General features: G+C 34.9%; 2 protein-coding genes across 2 annotated transcripts; one reads left to right on the top strand and one right to left on the bottom strand.

The window, feature by feature from the left end:
* Window positions 1–423: 423 nt before the first annotated feature.
* Window positions 424–4,386, bottom strand: LOC103452437 (E3 ubiquitin-protein ligase SINAT2). The gene is made up of 4 exons (XM_008391925.4): window positions 4,022–4,386; window positions 2,527–2,845; window positions 1,687–2,073; window positions 424–890 (listed from the first exon to the last, which is right to left on the bottom strand). The coding sequence occupies exons 2-4, from the start codon at window positions 2,743–2,745 to the stop codon at window positions 570–572; spliced, it is 927 nt and encodes a 308-aa protein (XP_008390147.3). The 5' UTR covers window positions 2,746–2,845; window positions 4,022–4,386; the 3' UTR covers window positions 424–569.
* An 11,176-nt stretch (window positions 4,387–15,562) lies between these two features.
* On the top strand, window positions 15,563–16,653 carry LOC103452439 (late embryogenesis abundant protein 2-like). Its single transcript, XM_008391927.4, has 2 exons — window positions 15,563–15,720; window positions 16,020–16,653. Exons 1-2 carry the CDS (start codon window positions 15,667–15,669, stop codon window positions 16,404–16,406), a joined length of 441 nt encoding a protein of 146 aa, XP_008390149.3. The 5' UTR covers window positions 15,563–15,666; the 3' UTR covers window positions 16,407–16,653.
* The last annotated feature ends 6,391 nt before the right edge of the window (window positions 16,654–23,044 follow it).

The raw sequence follows: 23,044 nt of genomic DNA, 5'->3' as shown, positions 1-23,044 counted from the left end.
GACAAATCTTTTACATACATTAATAGTCGATAATCGTTCTAAATAGTCGTGGACACTATACTGCGATGGCCGATGAGATAGTGATATGGAAATATCCTTGGACCGTGACTCAAGTAAAGTTTCTTTTTCCACGTTAATCAAGACTTATCTTTTTCCACGTTCATCAAGACTTATCTGCATGCATTGGATACGGAAATATACTTTAGACCATGACTCGGTTAAAACTTATCTGAATGAAATCGCTGCCTTTTTTGTTACTTGATCAAAGGAACTTTCCAGATTCTGGTGTAAGAAGCGATACGAGAAGGGAGGAATCGAACACAGAATGTCGTGTGTCAACAGTACATGCTTTTAACAACTTGAGCTACAAGTTTGTTGCATTATATGCGCCGCTGGCAAAACACAGGAGATTCATATCAAGACTCAACAAAAGAGATCTTAAATTAATTTGATCAAGCAACATACATATCCAGCCTTTCACATAGAGCTCCGTCAATTCCTTCCAACCTTTTATTTTTCACAGTAACAAGGTTACAATATCTTTGAACAGGTTTTCCAGTTTTTGTATCTCAGTGTTCTTTCCATATACGTCCGGCGACTTTCAGCTTCAGCTCCTGCCTATTGCCACCCGAGAAGAAGAGTGCTAGGTTTCTCTGAATGATTAATCCGTCTTGACTGTCACGGACCTTTCGGTGGCTATCTCGGATACTCCGGGGAATTCCTTGCCATGTAAGCTTTCTGCCACTGCCACTAACTTCAAGACTATAAGTGAATTGCTTCGCCTCATCATCGTCACCCATAAACCTTAGGAAGGCCATGTAAACAGGTGCAGTTCCAATGTGGAAAGCCTCAAAATGCAAGCAAAACTGACGGCCAAAACAGTTGAAAATCTGCACTACATTCAAAATCAAAGAGGGGTTTGAATACATTGGTGGAGGTTGAACGGAACCAAATATGAGAAGACCGATTTGTGTTACTGTTCAATGCTAAACAAGTACATAAAAGAGATTTTTAATTTTTTTTTAATACGGAAAGATGTCTTAAAAACTTCAAGATATATACTTACACAAAAGAACCGGATGACGTTCATGTAAAACTGAAAAGAGATTGTTGCCTACTAGTGTATATATGAACAGGATGCATAACCAGTTACTGAGGAAAGGGAAACAATCAAACAAATAGGATCAAAGTTTGCCGATAAGGGCGAAAGGGAATGAAATTTGACTATAGATTAGGCAGCCATTTCAAAGATATTTCTAAGACTGCAAAGTTTTTACCCCTATTTCTACTCAGAATTAAAGAAGTGAAACGGAGAAGTCATAGAGAAGAAAAACACGAAAGTCAGCAATTAGGGATTAAGAAAGCGTGGAACTACAAAGTAAGCTGTCTCAGTAGGTCTTTTGATGGTCCCAACATTGGCCCCATGAATTTCCCACACAAAGGGGTAGCCTTTAATTAAACAGTTGAATTTCCCGCACTGCAATCAATGAAGGCACTTTGACAGATAACCAAAAACAAAAACTGTATCAAGTGTTTAAGTAGTGCTTAAAAGATGCCATCTTATTAACAGGGTATAGAAACGCAATTCGTGTGTGTCTGTACCGTGTAGGACATATATATATATATATATATATATATATATATATATAGAGAGAGAGAGAGAGAGAGAGGGAGAGAGAAACATACTGTCAACATCCATGTAGCATTTTCAACTTCTTGGGGATTGGATTTGACATATCTATGGTTGAAAGTACTCCCGTCATGCATGTCGACCTTGTGATCATTTTTAAGATGCATCATAAGGAATTGGATATCTCCAGTGACAGAACATTCAGCTCCAGCATAAGGGCAGCTGTACGGGCGATATTTACAGGTTTTCTCGTGCTTCAGCTTGCTGTAGTATGGGAATATATCTTGGCAACCATAAATTTGGTGTCTACAAGGAAGATCCAGCGACTCTGCTACTTTCTCCAGTGCCAAGCACCTTATATTTCCAAGTTCATTCCGGCAAGTGGGGCAACAGTTGTGCACTCTAACCTTACAGCTCGAGCAGAGAGTATGGCCATTTGGACACTACAATATAAGCTTCAATAAGTTCTCATTTTGATAAAATTACAACTTAGAATATGTATATTAGACCTATATGCATGCAATCCAATCTGAAAATGATGTACAAAATAGGATGGTGTGCATATAATCATCATGCTAGATGTTGTGTGACGGTATTTCTCAATTGATCCTTCATATTTGATGAGTAAGCATTTCTTAAGAAATCCAATGTTGGAGATCATTTTTAAGATTGACAACTTTGTGAATATTTTCTGAGTTGTATATAGTTGTGGCGGCACAATGAATTTTAAAGTTCATGTGTGTAACTTTATAGTAATACCAGATGCTTCAAACCCTATTAGCATCAATTTCAAGACTTCTCTTCACTTTCTACCAAAACGAAAATACGTATTGATATTAACAAAAAAGACGTGAATCCTCATGATCATTCAAATTTAAACAAGTACTAAAACATACCTGGTGAATTGGAGGACACATTAAATTCATGCAAACAGGACACTCGAGAAGGTCGTGCACATTACTATTTGGTGGCATTCCAGGATTTCCAAACAAACCAGGGGCCGCTTTTCTGAATGGAGAAGCCCTTAGATCAGCAGTGGAAGTTGCAACATCAGAATCTGCAAATGCCACACGAGACTCGGCCACATCCTCAAAGAAGCGACCTCTAGGAGACATGTTTCTTCCTCAAACGTCAATGCCGGTACTCTTAGATTGGGATCAATATCAGTCTTTTTCCCCAATTGTGTCACATTCCACAAGTATCAATTAAAATACCCTGTCATCCCCCATTAAAAAGTTTAGTGTTCTGCATAACTTTTCTTTTAACAAAATGCATGCAGTTGATGTAATGGAAAGCAAGGTATTTGTCAGAAAAAAGGCATGAAATAAAGATGCCAATCTACAGTTTCAAGAAAGCTATATAATAGCATTGAATTAAACTTTAGGCAAGTGAAAAAACATAAACTCTCACGCATTCGGAAGAGTTTAAGGTAGGGTTTCGGGTGAGAAAGGGATACGATATTCTACTTGGAAAACTTCAGTACAGATTTGTGAATTGTTTAAAGCCCAAAATCCCATCTTTTAAATTGGCAAATTAAACAATGAGATCCAATTCCTTGTTTAGTACAACACCTCTTGATTCATTACAACTTCACCCCTCAACATATACCAAGCATCTTAAATTCTCTAAGAGATGATGACAGATAATAGGGCAGTTCCAAATTTAGCATGGTCAACGAGATCTTTCTCGAACGGAAGTTATAAGCAATGATTCCATAGCAGTTGCCGCTACAATGGTATTTCCTATTCACAACTTAACCTATCAAAACTATTAACAGAAGTAATTGGAGAAAAAGTATTTTACTTGAGAAACAAAACCTATCAAAAGAAGTAAAAAATGCCTAAATTGCGTGTGAAGAAAACCGGAAGAACAAACCCCTCGTGCCGCTTGGAAAGTAAGAAAATTTGCACAAAGAGTAAACTGTAAAAGTAGTTGCCTTGTTTTGCCAGCATGAAGCCTAAAAAAGCATATACAAGTCTTGTGCTTCACATGATTTATCAGAAAGGTAAAATTATCAGATCAAACAACTTCCAAATGCTTTTGAGAATCCCTTAACAGGCTAAAAGCTAATATGCACAGTGATGATCTCTGCAAAAATAAATGATTGAAAAGGGGAAGAAAACAAGATTGGTAGTGATTATTTCCAGGTAAGATGCAACAAAAAGTGGAAAAACTCAGAAGCAAAATCCAGAAGCTGCTTTGCTACTTTTCAAATTTCATGGCATTCTTCAGTTCATTTTTACAAAAGCACTTCCAGGAAATGGAAATTTAACAGTACAAATTGCATACTCCAAAACCCAATTCAACAAATCAACCAAAATTGCATTCTCCCAACTAAAAACTACCAAATTTAAATTAAAAACACAAAAATTAATGGGAAAAAACCCTTACCAAGAACTGCAATACCCCAATGGCTTGGAAAAGAAAACTGCCGAATCCCCAGATGAGATTTTGAGTCCAAATGCTTAAAGAAAGACAAGCAGAAGAAGGAGGTGTTGAGGTGGAGGAGAATCCGTGAAAGCTGGCCCGGATTTGGCGTGTCTTTAGATTGATATGGGCATGACAAAGTTTCCAACTTTCAAGTTTCAAGAGTCAAACTCTCTCTCTCTCTCTCTCTCTCTCAAAGAAGATGGGTTTTCATTTATGGATTTGCCTTCCCTTTCCTTCCGCCTAGCACTACTTGTGAGAGTGCGACCTTTCTCTGCGTCTGCCTCCGACACCTAAGCACACTTTCGGACAATATTTATAGTATTTCCATACAATAATTGATTAATTGATTGATAAATAGGAAATCAACACAGGTGTAAACTTTTCATTAAACTAAGGGTGGTGCTATACCTTACACAATCCCTTTTACTTCTCAACGATCAGATTGAATGAATTAAAATAAATTAATCGGTAAATAAAAAACAAACAAATTAATCGATAAAAATTAATAAGATTGTGTAAAAGGTAAAACAAATTGTGTAAATAACAACGTCGTAAATGAAATAAATAGTAAATATGAGAAGTAACATGTATACTCATTCGTGTTAAGTAAACATGTCCTAAATGTTTATATACCGCGGTCTATTTTCTATATCAAATCAAAGTTGGTTTTTTTTTTCTTGTAACCAGTTTCACTTGTATATACCACGATATGTCTCTATTGTCGACTCTCGTTGCAAACTTTTAATAAAAAATATAGTTAAATTGCCACTAATGGACTATAAGACACACAAAAATCATGGTACTTTTTCATTTATAGATGTCTGAATATTCCTAAAGTTCCAATTTTTATTGAAAATTAGCAACCAGTGTCATTCTGTAAAAACGTCAGTATAAATGTTCCGAACCAATAATGCATTGGTATAAAAGTAAATTAAGACACATAATACTGTGTTATTTTTTAAACCACCTTATTGTAATGGATTCGGTATAAGTAAGTTCTTCGTTCATTTCTTTCTGTTGTTGCCCTTAACGGTGGCTCAGGCTCAGTGTGGCATGGGTAAGGTGACATTTCCCGGACAAGAATTGTCTGCCCTTCACTTCTGGTACATTTTCCGTGCCCTCTGTATTGTGTGGTCACAGTTAAGCCACGTTAATATTTTATATTATTTTTTTATAGATATAATAAGAAGACTACGAAAATAGCACCGGAAGTAGAGTCAGACAATCCTTGTCCGACATTTCCCGCACGCAACGTTTTGAATATTTCAAACGAAACCCCATTTTTTCTCCTGACAATCGGGCCGTTAAAAGTTGAAAAAAGTGGATTTCAAACAGAGGGGGTGCATGGGAGATGTGGTCATGGTTGTGGTTCTAGAAAGCCAAGGAAACTGAGTCAACATGACCAAGGCCAAGGCCTGGTTAGATACTGAGATAATTATAAAAAAAGATGGTATAAAAAAATACTCTAGCTTTTTTGTGTTTGGTAAACATTCAGCTTCAGTTTTTTTTCACAATTTTGGATGAAAAAAAGTCAAAAACAAGAAGCTGCAAAACCCAGCTTTGAAAAATCGACTTTTTTTTTCACATCTATTTTACATAAAAGTTTACCAAACACTATAATACTGTTTTTTTTTTCAAAAGCATTTTTACAAAAAAGTTTACCAAACACTCTATAGCTTTATTTCATAGCCGCTTATTCTCACAGCATAGCAGAAGCAGTTTTTTTTCAAAGAACAGCAATAACAAACCAACCCCAAATCGCTGGATCCCAACGTGGGACAGGTGATGGCTCCTATGAAGGAGAGACAGTCCTCGGTGGTTTCATGGGTTGTGGAATTCATGTGAACTTGAGCTTGTGGAATTATGAATGCCTGAATAAAAGACCATGTGGTCTTGAATTCCCGAATCCAATGTTTGATTTTGGTTTTCCATTTTTGTTATTTCTCTTACATTTAAGGCAATCAATGCGAGAGCAAATTTGATAGAAGAGAAATGTTAGGGACAGTGTTTGCTAGTGCGTGAATGATTGTCAGTCGTTAATGTAAGTACTATTAATTGATAGTCATTTTTACAAATGATTTATAATCGTTAGTTTAAGTTTCTAAAAAGCTGTTGCAACTACAACCCTACTTAAAAAATTGTTGATACTTCCGCCATTAAGCTATTAGATATTCATTATGCGTATGCTTGTATATAGTATAAGGAAATACGGTGAGTATACATGAAAAGGTTTTTTTTTAAGGTTAACAAGGATCACTGGTCCATCTATACAATTTATGATTCGTTTGGAAGTGTTTTTAAAATGACTGAAAGCGTTTTTAAAGAAATATTTTTGTGTTCCATAAACACTTTGAAGTGCTTCCTGGAAGTATTTTAATTGTTTTTTCATGACTCACTTGTATTTTTGTTAATGATTGTTTTTAAAAATATTTCACTAAAAGTGTTTTCCGTCATTTTAAAAACTCTTCCAAATAAACTTTTAACATAATAATATGACTTGCATTGGTATAATTTAGTAAAGTAATTAATGCTTGACTTCCAATTTCTCTTAGGCATGAGTGATTATTATCATAAACAAAATCATTTGGCCTTTATATTTTTTTTAATAAATCATTTCTTGTCATCAATAAAATGTCATGATTTAGTGATCATCAAGAAGTTCCTTCACATTGAAAGCGATGTAAATCTTTGTCCTTGGATACCACATAAAACGCATCCCTGTAAAGTTGTTGTATTCCATGTCTGCCTCTGGTGTCACAATACCGGCAGGCGATCGACAACAACATTTGAAAAAGTCAAGAGGTGATTGAACAATGTAAATTTTTGAACTTTTATACACGTTTCGTTGTGCCAATGGTAGCTATATATGTAAAGATATAATATATACTATTTTATGTCTCCACTCCACGTTGGGGTTCCTAAGCCAATCCTGGAGGACCAGTTGGCAGCTAGGATTGAAGGCTATAGATTTCTATGTCATCGTGGTCTCCTGTGGGTCATAATTTACGAAGATAAGAAAACAGCATACAATAAGAAAGTTGATGTTGATGTTCTATAAAAAAAAATCAATTGAAAATGTAAAGAGTAACTTAATTTACTTATAAGTTTATATAATTTCTCTTCTTTCATTAATGTATAATTTATTATCAACAAATCCTTTTATGTGTGGCGAATATTCAATTCTAACATGTGGATAATACAAATGGGGTGTCGTAGAGCTCATGTGGTCTTTGGACTTTACATAGGAGACAATCTGCTCTGATACTATAAATAAAATTGAGGTTCCAACATAAAATCAATTGGCAGTATGAAAACTAATCCAACTTACTTATAAGTTCATACAAAATCCATTTTCTCATCAATAACATATATCAGTTAAATCAATGTTTAAGATGTGTCACTAGCTAGAAGATATGTTTAGCCTAGGGAGGTGTTATTAGCACTCCAAATATCTCATTCTACACTCCTCACAAGTGTATTTTTTTTTTCTAACTATAGAAAATTTGAAGTGTCAAATGAGATTTGTAGAGTTTTAATAACAATTCCCTTAGCTTAATATAATTAAAATTGGACTATTTCATGCCACGTTCCTGGAACAAAAGCCGCCGCCGGCCAACCGATTGATGTGCTTGCCACGTTTGCTCCTTCATGTTGTAATTTGGTTGTTTTGGGCGGAAGATGGATCGTAGTAGCCATCACTAATCCTTACTGGTAAAGGATCGAAGTCAATGTTTCCTAATATATGAATGAATAATGTTTTCACGAATTCAAAATAATTGAAATTGTCTTTCTAATTTCAGTGGCGAAACATTTGTCCCCGCATCGATGACAAAAGTTCTAATCTTCCTTTTTCTATTTAGGGTCGAACTTATTGCATATGGTAGTTTGCTTGTGGTTTCACAGGGTTCTGGTTTTTTCATGATTTCATCTCCATCTCTAGCATCTCTAGGAATATATATATATATATGAATGGCATCTCAACTAGCTTAAATAATTGTCATTTGGTACTATACGATTACAATATAGTAATATTCCTCTTTAATATCTCGAAAATGGCGAGTTTGCAATCAATTTGTTCCTCCACCCCATTAATGTAAGTATTAAAAGAATGACTTAAATAATGAGTTGTTATAATGTTTTGGCGTTGTTATAAGGAAGTGAGATTTTACGGTGACCAAAGCATTAAGCAAGGGAGCCACCAATTGCCTAAACACCCCAAACGTATGCTCTTTATGGCCTTTGGGCTTGGATTTCAATCTTTGTCTATGATATGGTGCATGCCCCAAATTTTACAGTGGTCTAGAAGGCTAATTAGAAATGAATATGACTCTCTCTTCTCCTATTATCATTTCTTTCCCTCCCGAAAAAGATGATCGGGTTTTGATGCACTTTTAAAGTAACCGGAACTGATGGGGATACTTTAAACAGCTGTCATTTAATTTGTGTACTGATGGATAAACAAAATGGAATGAAGAGGCTACTCTAATTAATCTATCAAGTTAAATTAGATCGCAAACAAGATTTTGGCTTTGAAATCATGCTCACTCTTTGCCCTCTTTTAAAGCATTCATCAATAATTTGTTCTTTTCAAGGTCTCCTATGGTACCAGTTACCCGAAGCTCATCTTGAAGCACATATGGCAGGATTCGTCATCTTGGCAGGAATTCCTTTAAAATAAGGTGTCTATATATGCTCACATATATGTGTTTTAGAGACTAATTAACGCAGGGTCCAAGAAAAAAAAAATTGAACTTCTCTACCGAAAACCCTAGTTGATTTTTCGGACTTACGAACTAGGTCCCTCAGATCACAGGAACATATATATAACAATACTTCAGAAGAAATTACACAACAAAAGAAGACCATATATTACAGAGTTACATGTGGAATATTACAGCAGCTTATGTGTAACATTAAAGAATAAACTGAATATTATCATCAATATATTGTATAACATTATATATATGCTTCTAAAAGAATTAATGATATATAGGACATGAATCATCTATAAATAGAAGAATTTTTCCTGCTGGGATCATGTACGTGGTGAAGGCTAATCAGCAGCAGTGCTGCTGGTTGGCAAGTCGGAGATGACAGCCAGAATCTGGTTAATGCTAGCAGAACGAATGGGCCGAAAGCTGTTGAGTGACCTCAATTTGTTCTTGGAGAAGAGGCTGGATGAACTTGAAAGGATCAGATAAACCAAAGCTTGAACTAGCACAAACATAGCAACCTTCATCAATGTATTATTTACCATCGCACTACTACAATACAGGTTATCACCGGCGGAACAAAAACCGACAAGAAACCCAATTTCTGTCGAAAATTTGGCAAAAATCCGACGTAAAACAGTGCAATGTCGAATTGGAATAGCGACACCATTGCTACCGTCACTAAAGGGCTTCAGTGTCGGTTTGTTCGCTTAATCCGCCACTAAGCAGCGTCGGTTTAAAGCGAAGCTGACGTTAACGTCGGTTTAAAGCGACGTTATATAACAATTAAATAAATAAAAACAGCGTCGGTTTAAAGCGACGCTGATGTTAACGTCGGTTTAAAGCGACGTTAGATAACAATTAAATAAATAAAATATGCAAACTAGTGACGGTTTAAAGCGACACTACCTTTGATAATAATAATAAAAAAAAACTCAAAATCTGTTTCTGTATTCGTTCTCAAATAATGATAACTCAAAAAAATTATATAATCGAAATAATAAATTTCAATTATAGGCCAAAACAAAACAATAATAAAAATAATTCAAAAGAAAAATAGTGCCATAATATACAAATGTTTTACATCTAACATTCCATATAATTTACAAAAACTCATCCACCACATTTATTTAAACTTAGATACAATTCTTCAAAATGGACAATACATTCAAATTCTTGCCACACTCTTGCAAAAGATATTGTGCCGGTAGTATGATTCATTGTTTTAAATTGCCGATTAATCTTACTTTTTTAAGTAATCTCCTGAACAAAAACAGAAATTTATTAGACAAATTTAAAGTCATAACGAAATAAACATGTAACGATTACCTTTGCTTTTTCTCCATCCCAGTATTCCACCAACTCAGCCCACTCTGTAGGATTCATTTCAGCAAGAGGGTGGATGCGCACCTCTGCTAAGATATACCTTATTAATACAAAAAAAATCAACAACTACAAAACAGGAAACAAATGTAAAATTTCAATTTAAGCATAATATTAGTTTAAACACAAAACAAAAGCTGAAATTAATAATAAGTAAAAAAAGAACCAGTTTCGAACACCTCATCTTCCAAATGAAGTTCCTCAGAACGTTGATCTTCACTAGAATTACCCATAGCAAAAGTTAGTGGAAGGAGAAGGGGTATGGTTGAAATGGAGGAAAGAGTAAGGCTGAAATGGGAGAAGGAGAGGGAGTAAACTAGAGGAGAAATATAAGAGAGAAATGGAAGCGCATAAGTACTGGGAAAGACGAGGTATAAATATGGATAAAAACTTAGCGTCGGTTAATACCGACAGCAGCTACAAGTTGCGTTGAAATATGAACACCTTACGTCGGTCAAAACCGACGTAATGTCTGACAAACTGATAAAAAATAACTCGCGTCGAAACATGAACACATTGCGTCGAAATATGATGACTTTGCGTCGGTTCAAACCGACACTAGGTCTAACACGACCTAAATACACGCAGCCTGACACACTTTTGACTGAAAGGTCTGACACATTTTTGAATGACAGGGTTGCGTCGGATAAAACCGACGTTAGCTTGATAGATTAGTGTAGCGTCGAAATAGGAAATCTTTGTGTCGAAATAATAACAGTTTGCGTCGGTTTTACTCTGACACAGTCTGCAAGAAGTCGTCCAACCTATTTCCCGTGCAAAAAAAATGGGGGAAATTCCCGCCCAAATGTAACCCAAATTTATTTCCCGTGCAAAAAAAAAGGGGGAAAATTCCCGCCCAAATGTAACCCAAATTTAAAATATAATCAATTATTTTATCTTATATAATATTTTAATAAATAAAATATAACTTATATATAATACTTAATAAAAAACATAAATATAATTTTATGATAAGATATCATCCCACATGAATTGAAACATCATCTAATTAATACATAAAATAATTAATATATATATTCCCTATCATTATCTGTTAGCTCGTCGTCGGCATTGGCATGATTAACGAATTCGGTAGGCAACGGTAGTAATTCAAGAAAAGGAGTCTCTTCCACGCCAACCCTTGTATGGAAATTTTCATTATCAAGAATTCGATCATCCAAGTTAGGTATGGCATAATAACTATAAACATGTTATAGTTAAAAATTTTCATTATCAAGAATTCGATCATCTGTAATAAGTATGAAAATAAAAATTGACAGAATAACTATAAACATGTTATAATTAAAATGCAAAATAATAAATAAATAATGTGATTGTTAAAACACATTTGTCGTTTAAGTACTACATCTACACTCGAAAATAAGAGCCTAATAAAAAAAATCCATACACTAAATCTATTACAAATATTTTAAATTGAAGATTGAGTTCATTCATTGTATTCATATAGGGTCAAGGAGTGTAGTTATAAAGAAATCATCAAAATCGGAGTTAAAATAACCGTTAAATCGTGATTTTTCGTTTATAATCATCGAAAAGTTTTGTCCCGTTACTTCATCTCTGAATGTTTGTTTTTTGCAATTTTTGGCGTATGCGATCTCGAAGTATATACAAACAAGTTTGACGGTTTGATCATTGAAATTAGTTTCGTAGGATGCTTATCCCATCAAAACGTTAGATTCACTAACACTTAAGAGTTTATTCATACTTTCATTAAGTATAACATAAGATTTTGTGGTATCCACTAGTGTAAATATTTTAAATTGAAGATCGAGTTCATTCATTGTATTCATATAATGTCAAGGAGTGTAGTTGTAAAAAATCATCAAAATCGGAGTTAAAATAACCGTTAAATCGTGATTTTTCGTTTATAACCGTCGAAAAGTTTTGTCCCGTTACTTGATCTCTGAATCTTTGTTTTTTGCGATTTTTGGCGTATGTGATCTCGAAGCATATCCAAACAAGTTTGATGGTTGGATCGTTGAAATTAGTTTCGTAGGATGCGTATCTCATCAAAACGATATATTCACTAACACTTAAGAGTTTATTTATACTTTCATTAAGTATAACATAAGATTTTGTGGTATCCACTAGTGTAAATATTTTAAATTGAAGATCGAGTTCATTCATTGTATTCATATAATGTCAAGGAGTGTAGTTGTAAAAAATCATCAAAATCGGAGTTAAAATAACCGTTAAATCGTGATTTTTCGTTTATAACCATCGAAAAGTTTTGTCCCGTTACTTGATCTCTGAATCTTTGTTTTTGCGATTTTTGGCGAATGTGATCTCGAAGCATATCCAAACAAGTTTGATGGTTGGATCGTTGAAATTAGTTTCGTAGGATGCGTATCTCATCAAAACGATAGATTCACTAACACTTAGAGTTTATTTATACTTTCATTAAGTATAACATAAGATTTTTTGGTATCCACTAGTGTAAATATTTTAAATTGAAGATCGAGTTCATTCATTATATTCATATAAGGTCAAGGAGTGTAGTTGTAAAAAATCATCAAAATCGGAGTTAAAATAACCGTTAAATCGTGATTTTTCGTTTATAACCGTCGAAAAGTTTTGTCCTGTTACTTCATCTCTGAATCTTTGTTTTTTGCAATTTTTGGCGTATGTGATCTCGAAGCATATCCAAACAAGTTTGACGGTTGGATCATTGAAATTAGTTTCGTAGGATGCTTATTCCATCAAAATGTTAGATTCACTAACACTTAAGAGTTTATTCATACTTTCATTAAGTATAACATAAGATTTTGTGGTATCCACTAGTGTAAATATTTTAAATTGAAGATCGAGTTCATTCATTGTATTCATATAAGGTCAAGTATTCATATAAGGTCAAGGAGTGTAGTTGTAAAAAATCATCAAAATCGGAGTTAAAATAACCGTTAATTCGTGATTTTTTGTTTATAACCGTCGAAAAGTTTTGTCCCGTTACTTGATCTCTGAATGTTTGTTTTTTGCGATTTTTGGCGTATGCGATCTCGAAGCATATACAAACAAGTTTGACGGTTGGATCGTTGAAATTAGTTTCGTAGGATGCGTATCTCATCAAAACGATAGATTCACTAACACTTAGAGTTTATTTATACTTTCATTAAGTATAACATAAGATTTGTGGTATCCACTAGAGTAAATATTTTAAATTGAAGATCAAATTCATTCATTGTATTGATATAGGGTCAAGGAGTGTAGCTGTAACAAAATCATCAAAATCGGAGTTAAAATACCCGTTAAATCGTGATTTTTCGTTTATGACTGTCGAAATTAGTTTGATAGAATTCGTATCCAATCAAGTTCGATGGTGTGTGTGTATATATATATATTTATTAAGTAGATTTAAATTTATTTATTTTGTATGTATAACACTTAAGAAATTGAATCGTATATATATTTAAGTCAATCCAATGATCACCAATTTTTTAAAGTTTAATTTAATATATATATATATATATAATTATTATAGTTTTTAGGGGTATAAAATTTAATTTAATATATATATATATAATTTATGTCGCTTAAAAGCGACACCAGTATTTAAAAAATACTTTATGTCGCTTAAAAGCGACACTGGTATTTAAAAATTATTAAAATGTATGTTTACGTCGGTTTAAAAGCGACATAAACATTTTATGACGCTTATAAGCGACAGTAAATTCGACGTCATGTTCAATTAGTGTCGCAACTGTCTAATCCGCCACTATATTTTATTAAACCGACACCACCTACTGACACTATAGGGCCCTTTTGTAGTAGTGTCGCCAAGGAAGTGATCTCAACATCCATTGTTTTCCTTTTAATTTCCTTTCTAAGTGAAGTAGTTGCGGAAAAGTTTGAGAGAAGGCTTGCAATGAATACAATTTGCTCAATTATCTGCTATGTATAGGAGGAGAAAAAGGAAGAGAGCAGCAGCCATGACGCCGCTTCCTAAAGACTTTTTTAGGCCAATCAGCAGAAAGGTTATTACTTGACCACACATGCTTAATTATACGTAATTATATAATAAATTAGCCAGTGGCATAGACTCGGCTGCACAGGACTTTCAAAGGGCCTCGCTTCTTTCTTCTCTCTCTTTCTTCGCATAAATTATTCTAAGTGATATTTGCACTGTTACTCACTATTACTATCCCACTCTTCATAAAATGCATGTATTTATTTATTAATGTTACATTTCAAACTTGAAATATTAATTATATAATCATTTTATATTATAACATCTGAATCAATAATAATATGTTACAGTGTAACTATATCACACTAATTTTTCTTGAAAATAATTAAAGAATTGGTTTTTTTTTTATCTTATAAATGCCACTATTATATGTGTCTAGAAAGATAATGAGGACTAGGGTTTTGGAAGTTCATGAGTTGGTGGCTTAGCTACTTTATTAAACAACTAAAGGTGGAAAACCAAAAACGTCATCATACATAAGATAAATATGAACCCAAATTTGTTGAATTGCGGAGGCTGATGTGGCCCTGACAATATATGCATATCACTTTGATCATGATTTGTAACGTACAAATATGCTTCTAGATTAGAAAAAGAAGCAACAGTTTTCTTCTACACATGTGTTTGCTTTACAACCAATCTACTGTGGCTTATACCAAAAGAAAGACATTGTTCTCGTTGCAGAAATTATAACTAAAAATTCCAATAAGAAACCAAATTAGTGACGAAAATGTAAAAAAAATTGCAACGAAGGTGTATAATATAGCTGCATATTTGTTGGAGAAGTGCCCTTACCAAAAATTAAAGTGGTTGATTTATAAGTGTATAGTAGTCCACCCATTTAATCGTATTTAAAAGAAGATAATCAACCACATGATCATGGTGAGTTTTACAAAAATGTGACCATGGCAAATTGCCTAAAACTTAAAAGATGGGATCGAAAAGACCAACTGTGTAATTTGAGAGCAATAGTTCAAATCTGGAGATATATAATGAGAAGTGTTATTCATACACCTTATTTTACATCTCATACATCCTTATTAATTTTTATCCATTAATCTTCTTAAATTTACACGATCCGATGGTTGGAACTTGAAAAAATTGTTTAAAAGATAAAAATGAGTATATAAATAACACCATCCTATATAATTTCAAAGATACAATACTACTGTACTGTACATGTTTTGATTGTACACAATATCTTGCTCCAAAGATTGAGTGCAGCCAATATATAACTTCCGAGTAAACAATCGTATATGTCTGAATGGGAATCAGCACGTGTCAACATGGTGTAGGCGCTAAGTTATGAGTCATCGATATTAGTATTACAGTGCTGTCAATGGTTGCCTTAGAGCAAGGCACGTGTTGCCTACTGTCTGCACGTAAGACACATGTCAATCACGTTGCAAACTTGAAAAGGTATATAGCAGGCATTAATCTTTCTCAGCATCACAAACTTAGAAAGAAGAGCAGTCTTACAGTTATAACTCAAAGAATTTACGTATCGCTCAGTGTCGAAAGCAAAAATGGCGTCTCACAGACAGACCTGCCGAGCTGGTGAAGCCAAGGGCCAAGCTCAGGTATACATTGACATGATAGTATAGCTACATTTGATAACATATATTGATATTGGTTACTCTCGGTCTAGCTTTTAGCACATCGAATTTGAGTATTTGAAGTTCTGTAGGCAGTGGCAGAAACTAAATTAGGAAGAGTAGGAATGTTAAACTGTCACACTTTAGGTTATCTTGTTTATGTTGTAAAATTGTTGGATATGTCATTTCAATCTAATTTATATCGTTGTCGTCTAAACAGATTGACATGTTATCATTACATTTTGAATAATGTTGATGCACTTCCGTTCGTTTTTTACATCCAGGAAAAGACAAATCAGATGATGGACACAATTGGGCAGGAGGCCCAAGAAGTAAAGGACAAGACCCACGAGACAGCCCAGGCAGCCAAGGAGAGAGCAAAGGGTGCAACTCAAACAACTAGAGACAAGGGCCAAGAGAAAGGACAAGTTACAAAGGCAAAGGCACGGCAGAGCAAGGAGGCGACCGAGGAGAAGGCCTCGGAGGTAGGCCAGAAGGCCAAAGGCACCGCGGACGCTGGCAAGGAGAAGTCGGAGGGGTTCCTCCAGCAGACCGGAGAGAAAGTGAAGAACATGGCACAGACTACTACTGATGCTGTCAAGAATACGTTGGGCATGGCAAAGGACGACGAGGAAGAAGATGTTGTTTACTCTAGGAAGGAGAGGGACTAGTTTGATGTTGTCTTATGTTGGTTTACTGTCTGTTTCTTCAGTATGTGTTGTGTGTGTGTGTGTGTGTGTGTGTGTTTTAGCGTGTTTGTTATGTCGTTGTCAGGGCAAGTATTTGAAGTCCTGTGCTTCCCACTCTATGTGAGATGGGGATGGGGATGTTGTTGCACTTGGTTTTATAGTGTTGTAGGAATCAGATTGTAATTTTCAGTAACTTATGAAATGCAATCTGCCGAATAATTTCTGTTTACTCCACTATGCAGCTTCTCCATTTTATTCTGATTCGTTACTTTCGTCTGTTTTAAAAATATACAAGCCTCATTCATCTTAAACGGAAGCATAATAGATTTGTCTCTAGCTTAAAAAGGCGAAGATGATTACTAACTGGGAATTTTATTTTGACTCATTTATTCTTTTTTGATACTTAATTATCTTTTTTATCTTGAAAATTTGAATGTGCCTAACAAATGTCTTGTACACCCAGTAAAAAAAAAGAAACATAAATAGTCCAGTAATAGACAACTCTGGCCATCTCCATCTCTCTAACCCCAGCCACCACAATTGCTACCCCTCCCTAACTCTCATCACTTCCCCCCCCCCCCCCCCCCCCCGCGCCCCCCAACAACAGTTTGGAAACTAGAATCATATCTCCCTAGCAACCCGCATTAAAAAGACCCAACAGAGTTCATGAAAGTATTTTTTTTGAATAATTCATGATAATATCAAAATTGTGTTTCTATACATATATACTGGTTGGACCAATTAGATTCGACTGGTTGTTAGTTTTGGCAGAGTTTGGACATAATACTACGTGGAAAAAGGAGTTGTTGTGTGGCCTAGAAAGGAAAAGTCATGCGGTAGCAAGCATACAACCTTCGAAATTGCTCACATGCATTCAATCGTTGTCCAGATGGTTCGTGTGAGATTTGTTGTACATGTATTGAGGTTGAAAAACGTTCCAACATGGAGTTTGACACAAAAGGGGAACATATAGGAAGCAATGATGTAGTCGATAACTTTGCCAAATGGAATTCCGCCCCAGTTTATGATCACTACAAAGGCGATGAAGATGTGGTTGAAGAGTTCCGTGGACAACTTATAAAGAATGTGAAATCTCTTGCATTCTGCTTTCATGATTATATTTGGGATGAATTCATTGATGGTGCTTTGGTTAAGAGAAATTTCTTGGATAAGGAACTACCTTTTGCTCATTATTGGAGTTTTCTTTTCTCGTTCATGAGTATTTATTGTCTCCCATAAGCAATAAGTTTGGAAGCCTATATGCATCACAATTCTTTTGGAAGAAAAAGGGGATCAGTCTATACATGATGGAAACAGAAAATATATTATGAATTTTGTGCTCTTTGCAATGTTGTACGAATTGTGATTATCCTACTAAAATCTCTACTACGGGAAAAATTGGTTGGGCATCCAAAAGATTGAGGAAGACCAAATGAAATTCAAGTACGAATTTTCTTTCAGAAAGGGAGAATGATGCGGTAAGCATACAACCTTGGAAATTGCTCACATGCATTGTAATTGGAATAATATAATGGCAGAGCACTTTTAATTACTTAGAAATTTGTTAAGTCTATTTAGAATATGGTGAGAGTCTTTTAGGAAGTTGTAATTCATTTATGCTTCCTTTAAATTATGATGTAATACAATCATTTGAAAGACTGGAATGAATTAAAATATATTTGCCTTGTGCATTTGAAGTGAGTGTTTCCTCTTTCTAAAATCAAGCGTTTGACTTGGTCGTGTGAGCGAATCCACGATTAGCAACACGAGTGAGTTCCGTTGCCCCTCGTTGAGTGATTCCCAAGTTATCTCCCTCGGTCATTTGGTTTGTCCTGCATCAAAAAGGTCGGGAGAGAGATAGTGATGTCTGACATCTTTGGGGTTTTCATTGTGCGTGGTAGGGGAGGTGGTTGTGGAGGGTTGCGAATAGGTAGAAATTGGGAATGGTTCGGGTTTGGAGAGATGGGGTGGTCGAAGTTTTCTAATGCTGGAATTTTGAATTTTTTTTTTGTTGATAAAAGAAATTAATGTATTTATTTATTATTGATGACACATAATTTGTTTTATTAATTTAGTTTTAAAAAATTGGTCTACGTAGCATTACCCACTTACCTAATAGAGGTGGAATTAAAAATATTGTTTTTAACGTAGTTCTCCGTAATAAAATTGTATAATGCAAATAACTGTTTTAGTAATGGAGCATGAAAATTTCAAAAATGTAACATTGGAAAATGAGAGGTACATAATTTTTAAAGGCTAGTGCATACATGTATGTAGCGCTCACTTTGATATTTCTTCTTTCTAAATAAATCATATAAATACAAACTAGACATCAAACACATCAAATATTTACTCTTTTTAAGCCACGATGGAATCATACCAGGGCAGTTGGTTGTGGAGTCCATGGCTGAGTACTTAGCAAAGAAGAAGAGTTTTTATTTTTTATTTTTTTTAATGACCTTGTCAAAACAACATCGTTTTGAGCCAGCAGATCAATTAAAGATAGTTAAAAATGTTGGAGAACAATTTAGAAACAGAAATACAAAACTTGAATACTTATACTTTATTACTTAAAAAAAAAATACTTGCAATACAAAATGAAATTACTCAATAAATACAAAATGAAATTACACTATAAATACAGAAACTAAAATGATACTAACTTGAATGAATCAAAGGTAGAGGTTAGCGCAAAAACTATATCCTTCGAACATAATTTTCGGATACGGCTACCTAACTTTACAACCCGCATTGGATTATAGAATTCTAGCGAATTGCTTTGTGTGTTTACTTTCTGGAAAGTTTGTACGGAAGAGAAGAAGGAAGAAAAGGATGATCTCACTTGGAAACTGGGATTGCAAATATATAGGTTGTTTCACACCCTTTCAAATATTTGTTCAGCATATTTGAAAGTACACAACTCTTTCTAAGAGCTGTGTCTCCTAATCAAAACGTTTTAATTACTAAATTAATTAAAATTTTAATTTGAAATTAAAATTAATGAATCTGATTAATTTTAACTTCAAATGCCCTTGTCTTGATTAATTAATATTAATTGTATGTAAGCTATATTATACAAACCTAATCCAAACAACCATAAGGTCCAAACCTTCAATTTATTTCCAAATTGTCCAAATCCTAAATGCTAGCATAAAGGACTTAAGATATATAAAGGCAATTGGTCCCCAATGTGGACACTAAGGTACCGTTTGGTACGTGGGACGGGACGGAAAGGAGTGGGACGGGAGGTTCCGTCCCACGTTTGGTGCGCCTTAAAAGAGTGGAACATGCTATTCCACGGGACGAGTTTTGAGTGAATTTTCGTTCCACCTCACCCCCCTGAAACGACTCGTTCCACATCCGTGGAACACAAAATTATAACCTCTCCCTCTCCTTCTTCCTCCTTGTTTTCATCCGAGGACATCTTTGCTCCCTCTCCGTTCCGTCTCGTCTTATCCCGTCCTGTCTGCATACCAAACGATACCTAAAAGTCTCAAAACTCCAACAAAAAAAACTACTATTGCATAGTCGGCTAGCTGTGGAACTCTTAATTTATTTATTTTTCAGTGAACTGGGCATGAAAACCCAACGGTGCCGATACTAGATGCCACAAAGACAAGACACGCGCATCACTACTGTCTTGACTGCTAGTTTGCATTTGGACATTTCTTTTTCTAAAATGATACGTAAACATACTACATGCCCAGCATGTGAAGTTAGATGAGAGAGCATAGGTAAACGTACTGTATATTAATTTACATAGAACAAGTTTATCATTTGTCATGTCGTCCTTAACTATTAATACAAAATCATTAGTTGTGGAGATATATTTTACACATAATATTGTGTTAGTGGCTCAATACTCTACAATGACGACAAATTGTTCCGCCTAAGTAGAGTCTACTTAATCATGCATGCAGAAGTCGTTTTCTCTTTGTTTGGTGGTCCAGGCAAAAGGATGAAACCCACCCAAACCACATATGTATACTATTAGAATTAGATGGCTCCCTCGCATTAAAAGAGCCATTTATGCATCGATCTGATCACTAGATGCCGTATAGTGAAGAGGATCATCTCCTGGGCTCAGGATGAAGATTCTTCTGATCACGAAATTCAGGTCATTCAAATTTAATCAAACGATTACAATTATTATAATTTTTAGAGAATTCTCCTATTTAGAGCAGTTGAATTAAATTTGAACGGCCCGAATTTCATGATCAGGAGAATCTTCATCATAAGCTCAGGAGAGGATCCTCTTCCGCCGTATAGGGACATGGGTCCTCTTCGGATCTATGTGTCCTAATTCACCAAATTCATGTATCTAAACTGTTGAAATTTAATCCAACGATTACAAATAAATGATCATTTTAAAAATTATAATAACATTAGCTATTAGATAAAATTTTAACGATCCAAATATATAAATTTGGTGGATTAAAACACATGGATCCGGAGAGGACCCATGTCGGCCGTATAGAGCCCGGCAGTAGATGAAACATCTATTCTTAGTCACAGTCCCGTTTGATCGCTCATAATAAAATACTCCAAAGATTCCTTTATGATATTATTAATTAATAGCACTATGAAATTTCTTTACTTTATAGGGATGTGATATCCACACATCATTTTTTACTTCTCTCACACTTTTTTAATTTTTGACCGTCGGATCGGATGAATTGAAGAAAATCAAATGACAGAAATTAACAAGAGGTGTGTAAGAAGTAAAAAGAGGTGTGTGGATAGCACACCCACTTTATATTCTAATGTGAGCAGAGGCGGACCAACTTAGGGACAAGAGGGGTCAGCTGACTTTCTAAATTTCGGTGAATTTTTATGGATGACTTGGATGCTGTCATTTTGAAGGTTGGAGTTGCGATTCATATATGTCCTCCAATTGCTTAATAAAATGCATTAAAGAGGTGTTGCCTTTATAGTTTAGTCCTAATATTATTTATCTTTAGCTCGTTTGTTGGTTGTGATTACAATTGTAGGAAGATAAAATAAAAGACTATAAAAAAATGCAAAGTAAATGAAATGCTAATCTCAAAGAATGGACAAAGCATCACACATACATATTAATGGGATGTAATGATATCAATCAATTTGTTAGTTAGTTTAAGATAAAGTGTATTCCTTTGTTAAGCATTCATATGAGAGTAGCCTTGAAACATGCTAGTTACCCATTTAAATGAGGCCTTAACAGGTGTGTAATATGCTTTTGCAAATGTCTTTCATGCCTACCAGGACTTGATGAAATAGCGATTTGTATGCTATTTATGTTTAAAAAAATTTACGCACTATGCGCATCATTTTTACTGAACCTGTAATAATATTTTCTGGATCCACCACTGAACGTGAGTCCCTGTGTGTCCATTGAACTAGCTGGCATATAGTTGGGTTCAGCTGATTCGATGGGGTTGAATCACTCAAACTCAACTCACATGAATATGGGTGAAAATAGTCGAACTTGAAATGACCTCTTCTGTTAATACGTCAACCGTTTCACTCGTTAACACAAGCTCCTCTCTCTCGTTCATGGCTTCACCGACAAAACCACAACAGACCAAAGCAATAGCAACCCAAACACGCCATAACCCACTTGCTACACTCCACCACCTCCAATCTCCTCTCCCCTTAACCTCCCCCAAAATGACGCTGTCGTTGGCCACGACCCTCTGACGGCAATCCGCACTGCGTACTTCCTCCTCAACTTGCTGAAACTTCAGCTTTCCAGCCCGGCTCCAAACCCTCCGCCATGAAGGTCTTCGCATCCTCGCCCGAGTCGACCTCCGGGTTTTGCGAACCGACTCTTCTGATATCGCTGCTTCAATGGAGTTCCAAGTTCTCGATTTTTCGTTTCCTAAATCTAATTCTAATCGTTTTTTAATTTTCCGTTCTCGCACTAGAACTGGATTAGTACCAAATTTTCCCAAAAATCAGAGCAGTTTTTTATATTTTTATAATAATTGTGAATGAGGGTTTCGATTCTGGTTCGTATGGTGCATTTGGATCGACGAAAAGGACAATGTTGGCTATGTAATCGGGTTATAATTCAATATTAAATTTTTTTAGAGTTATTGTCACAAATGACTCTGAAATTGACCTTCACCATCAAGATGGTTTTTGAAATAAAAATCAATCAATGTAGTTTCTGAAAATAGGTGTCGCAGATCAATATAGTCATTCCGTCAACTTTCTGTTAAAAATTTTGTTAAGTGTTGATGTGGCACATAAATAGGCCTTACAAGATTTACAAATTTTTATCATAAATTGTCCTTAAGATTGACCTACATCATCATCAAGATGGTCCCTGAAATTGACCCACATCATCAATATGGTCTCTGAAATTGTAAATTAATCAATGTAGTATTTGAAAATAGATGTCGCAAATCAATATGATTCTTCCGCCATAATTTTGTAAAAAAAATTGTTATGTACTGATGTGGGTTTAATAATTAATTTAAAAAGTTGTCTAAATACCTTTTTGCACAATGAATTTTTTTTTTATAGTAAGGCTTACTCTAAAAAGAGCTCTATTCCATAAATTCTCAAAGGCATAAGGCTTAACCAAGGCCTAAAAGGAGGTGTGGAAATAGTTTTCAACCAACAATAGACGCACC

The sequence above is a fragment of the Malus domestica genome, chromosome 03, assembly GCF_042453785.1.
Source record: "Malus domestica chromosome 03, GDT2T_hap1".
NCBI classification, from domain to species: Eukaryota; Viridiplantae; Streptophyta; class Magnoliopsida; order Rosales; family Rosaceae; genus Malus; species Malus domestica.
Note: the sequence above shows the minus strand (reverse complement) of the source record. Positions and strands in the feature narration are given on the sequence as shown.

Coding starts and splice junctions, on each gene's coding strand:
- LOC103452437 (XM_008391925.4), bottom strand. CDS start 2,745: ATGTCTCCTAGAGGTCGCTTCTTTGAGGATGTGGCCGAGTCTCGTGTG. Junction 2,074..2,526: donor TGTGTCCTCCAATTCACCAG/GTATGTTTTAGT, acceptor CTTATATTGTAG/TGTCCAAATGGCCATACTCT. Junction 891..1,686: donor ATGCTACATGGATGTTGACA/GTATGTTTCTCT, acceptor AATGTAGTGCAG/ATTTTCAACTGTTTTGGCCG.
- LOC103452439 (XM_008391927.4), top strand. CDS start 15,667: ATGGCGTCTCACAGACAGACCTGCCGAGCTGGTGAAGCCAAGGGCCAA. Junction 15,721..16,019: donor AAGCCAAGGGCCAAGCTCAG/GTATACATTGAC, acceptor TTTTACATCCAG/GAAAAGACAAATCAGATGAT.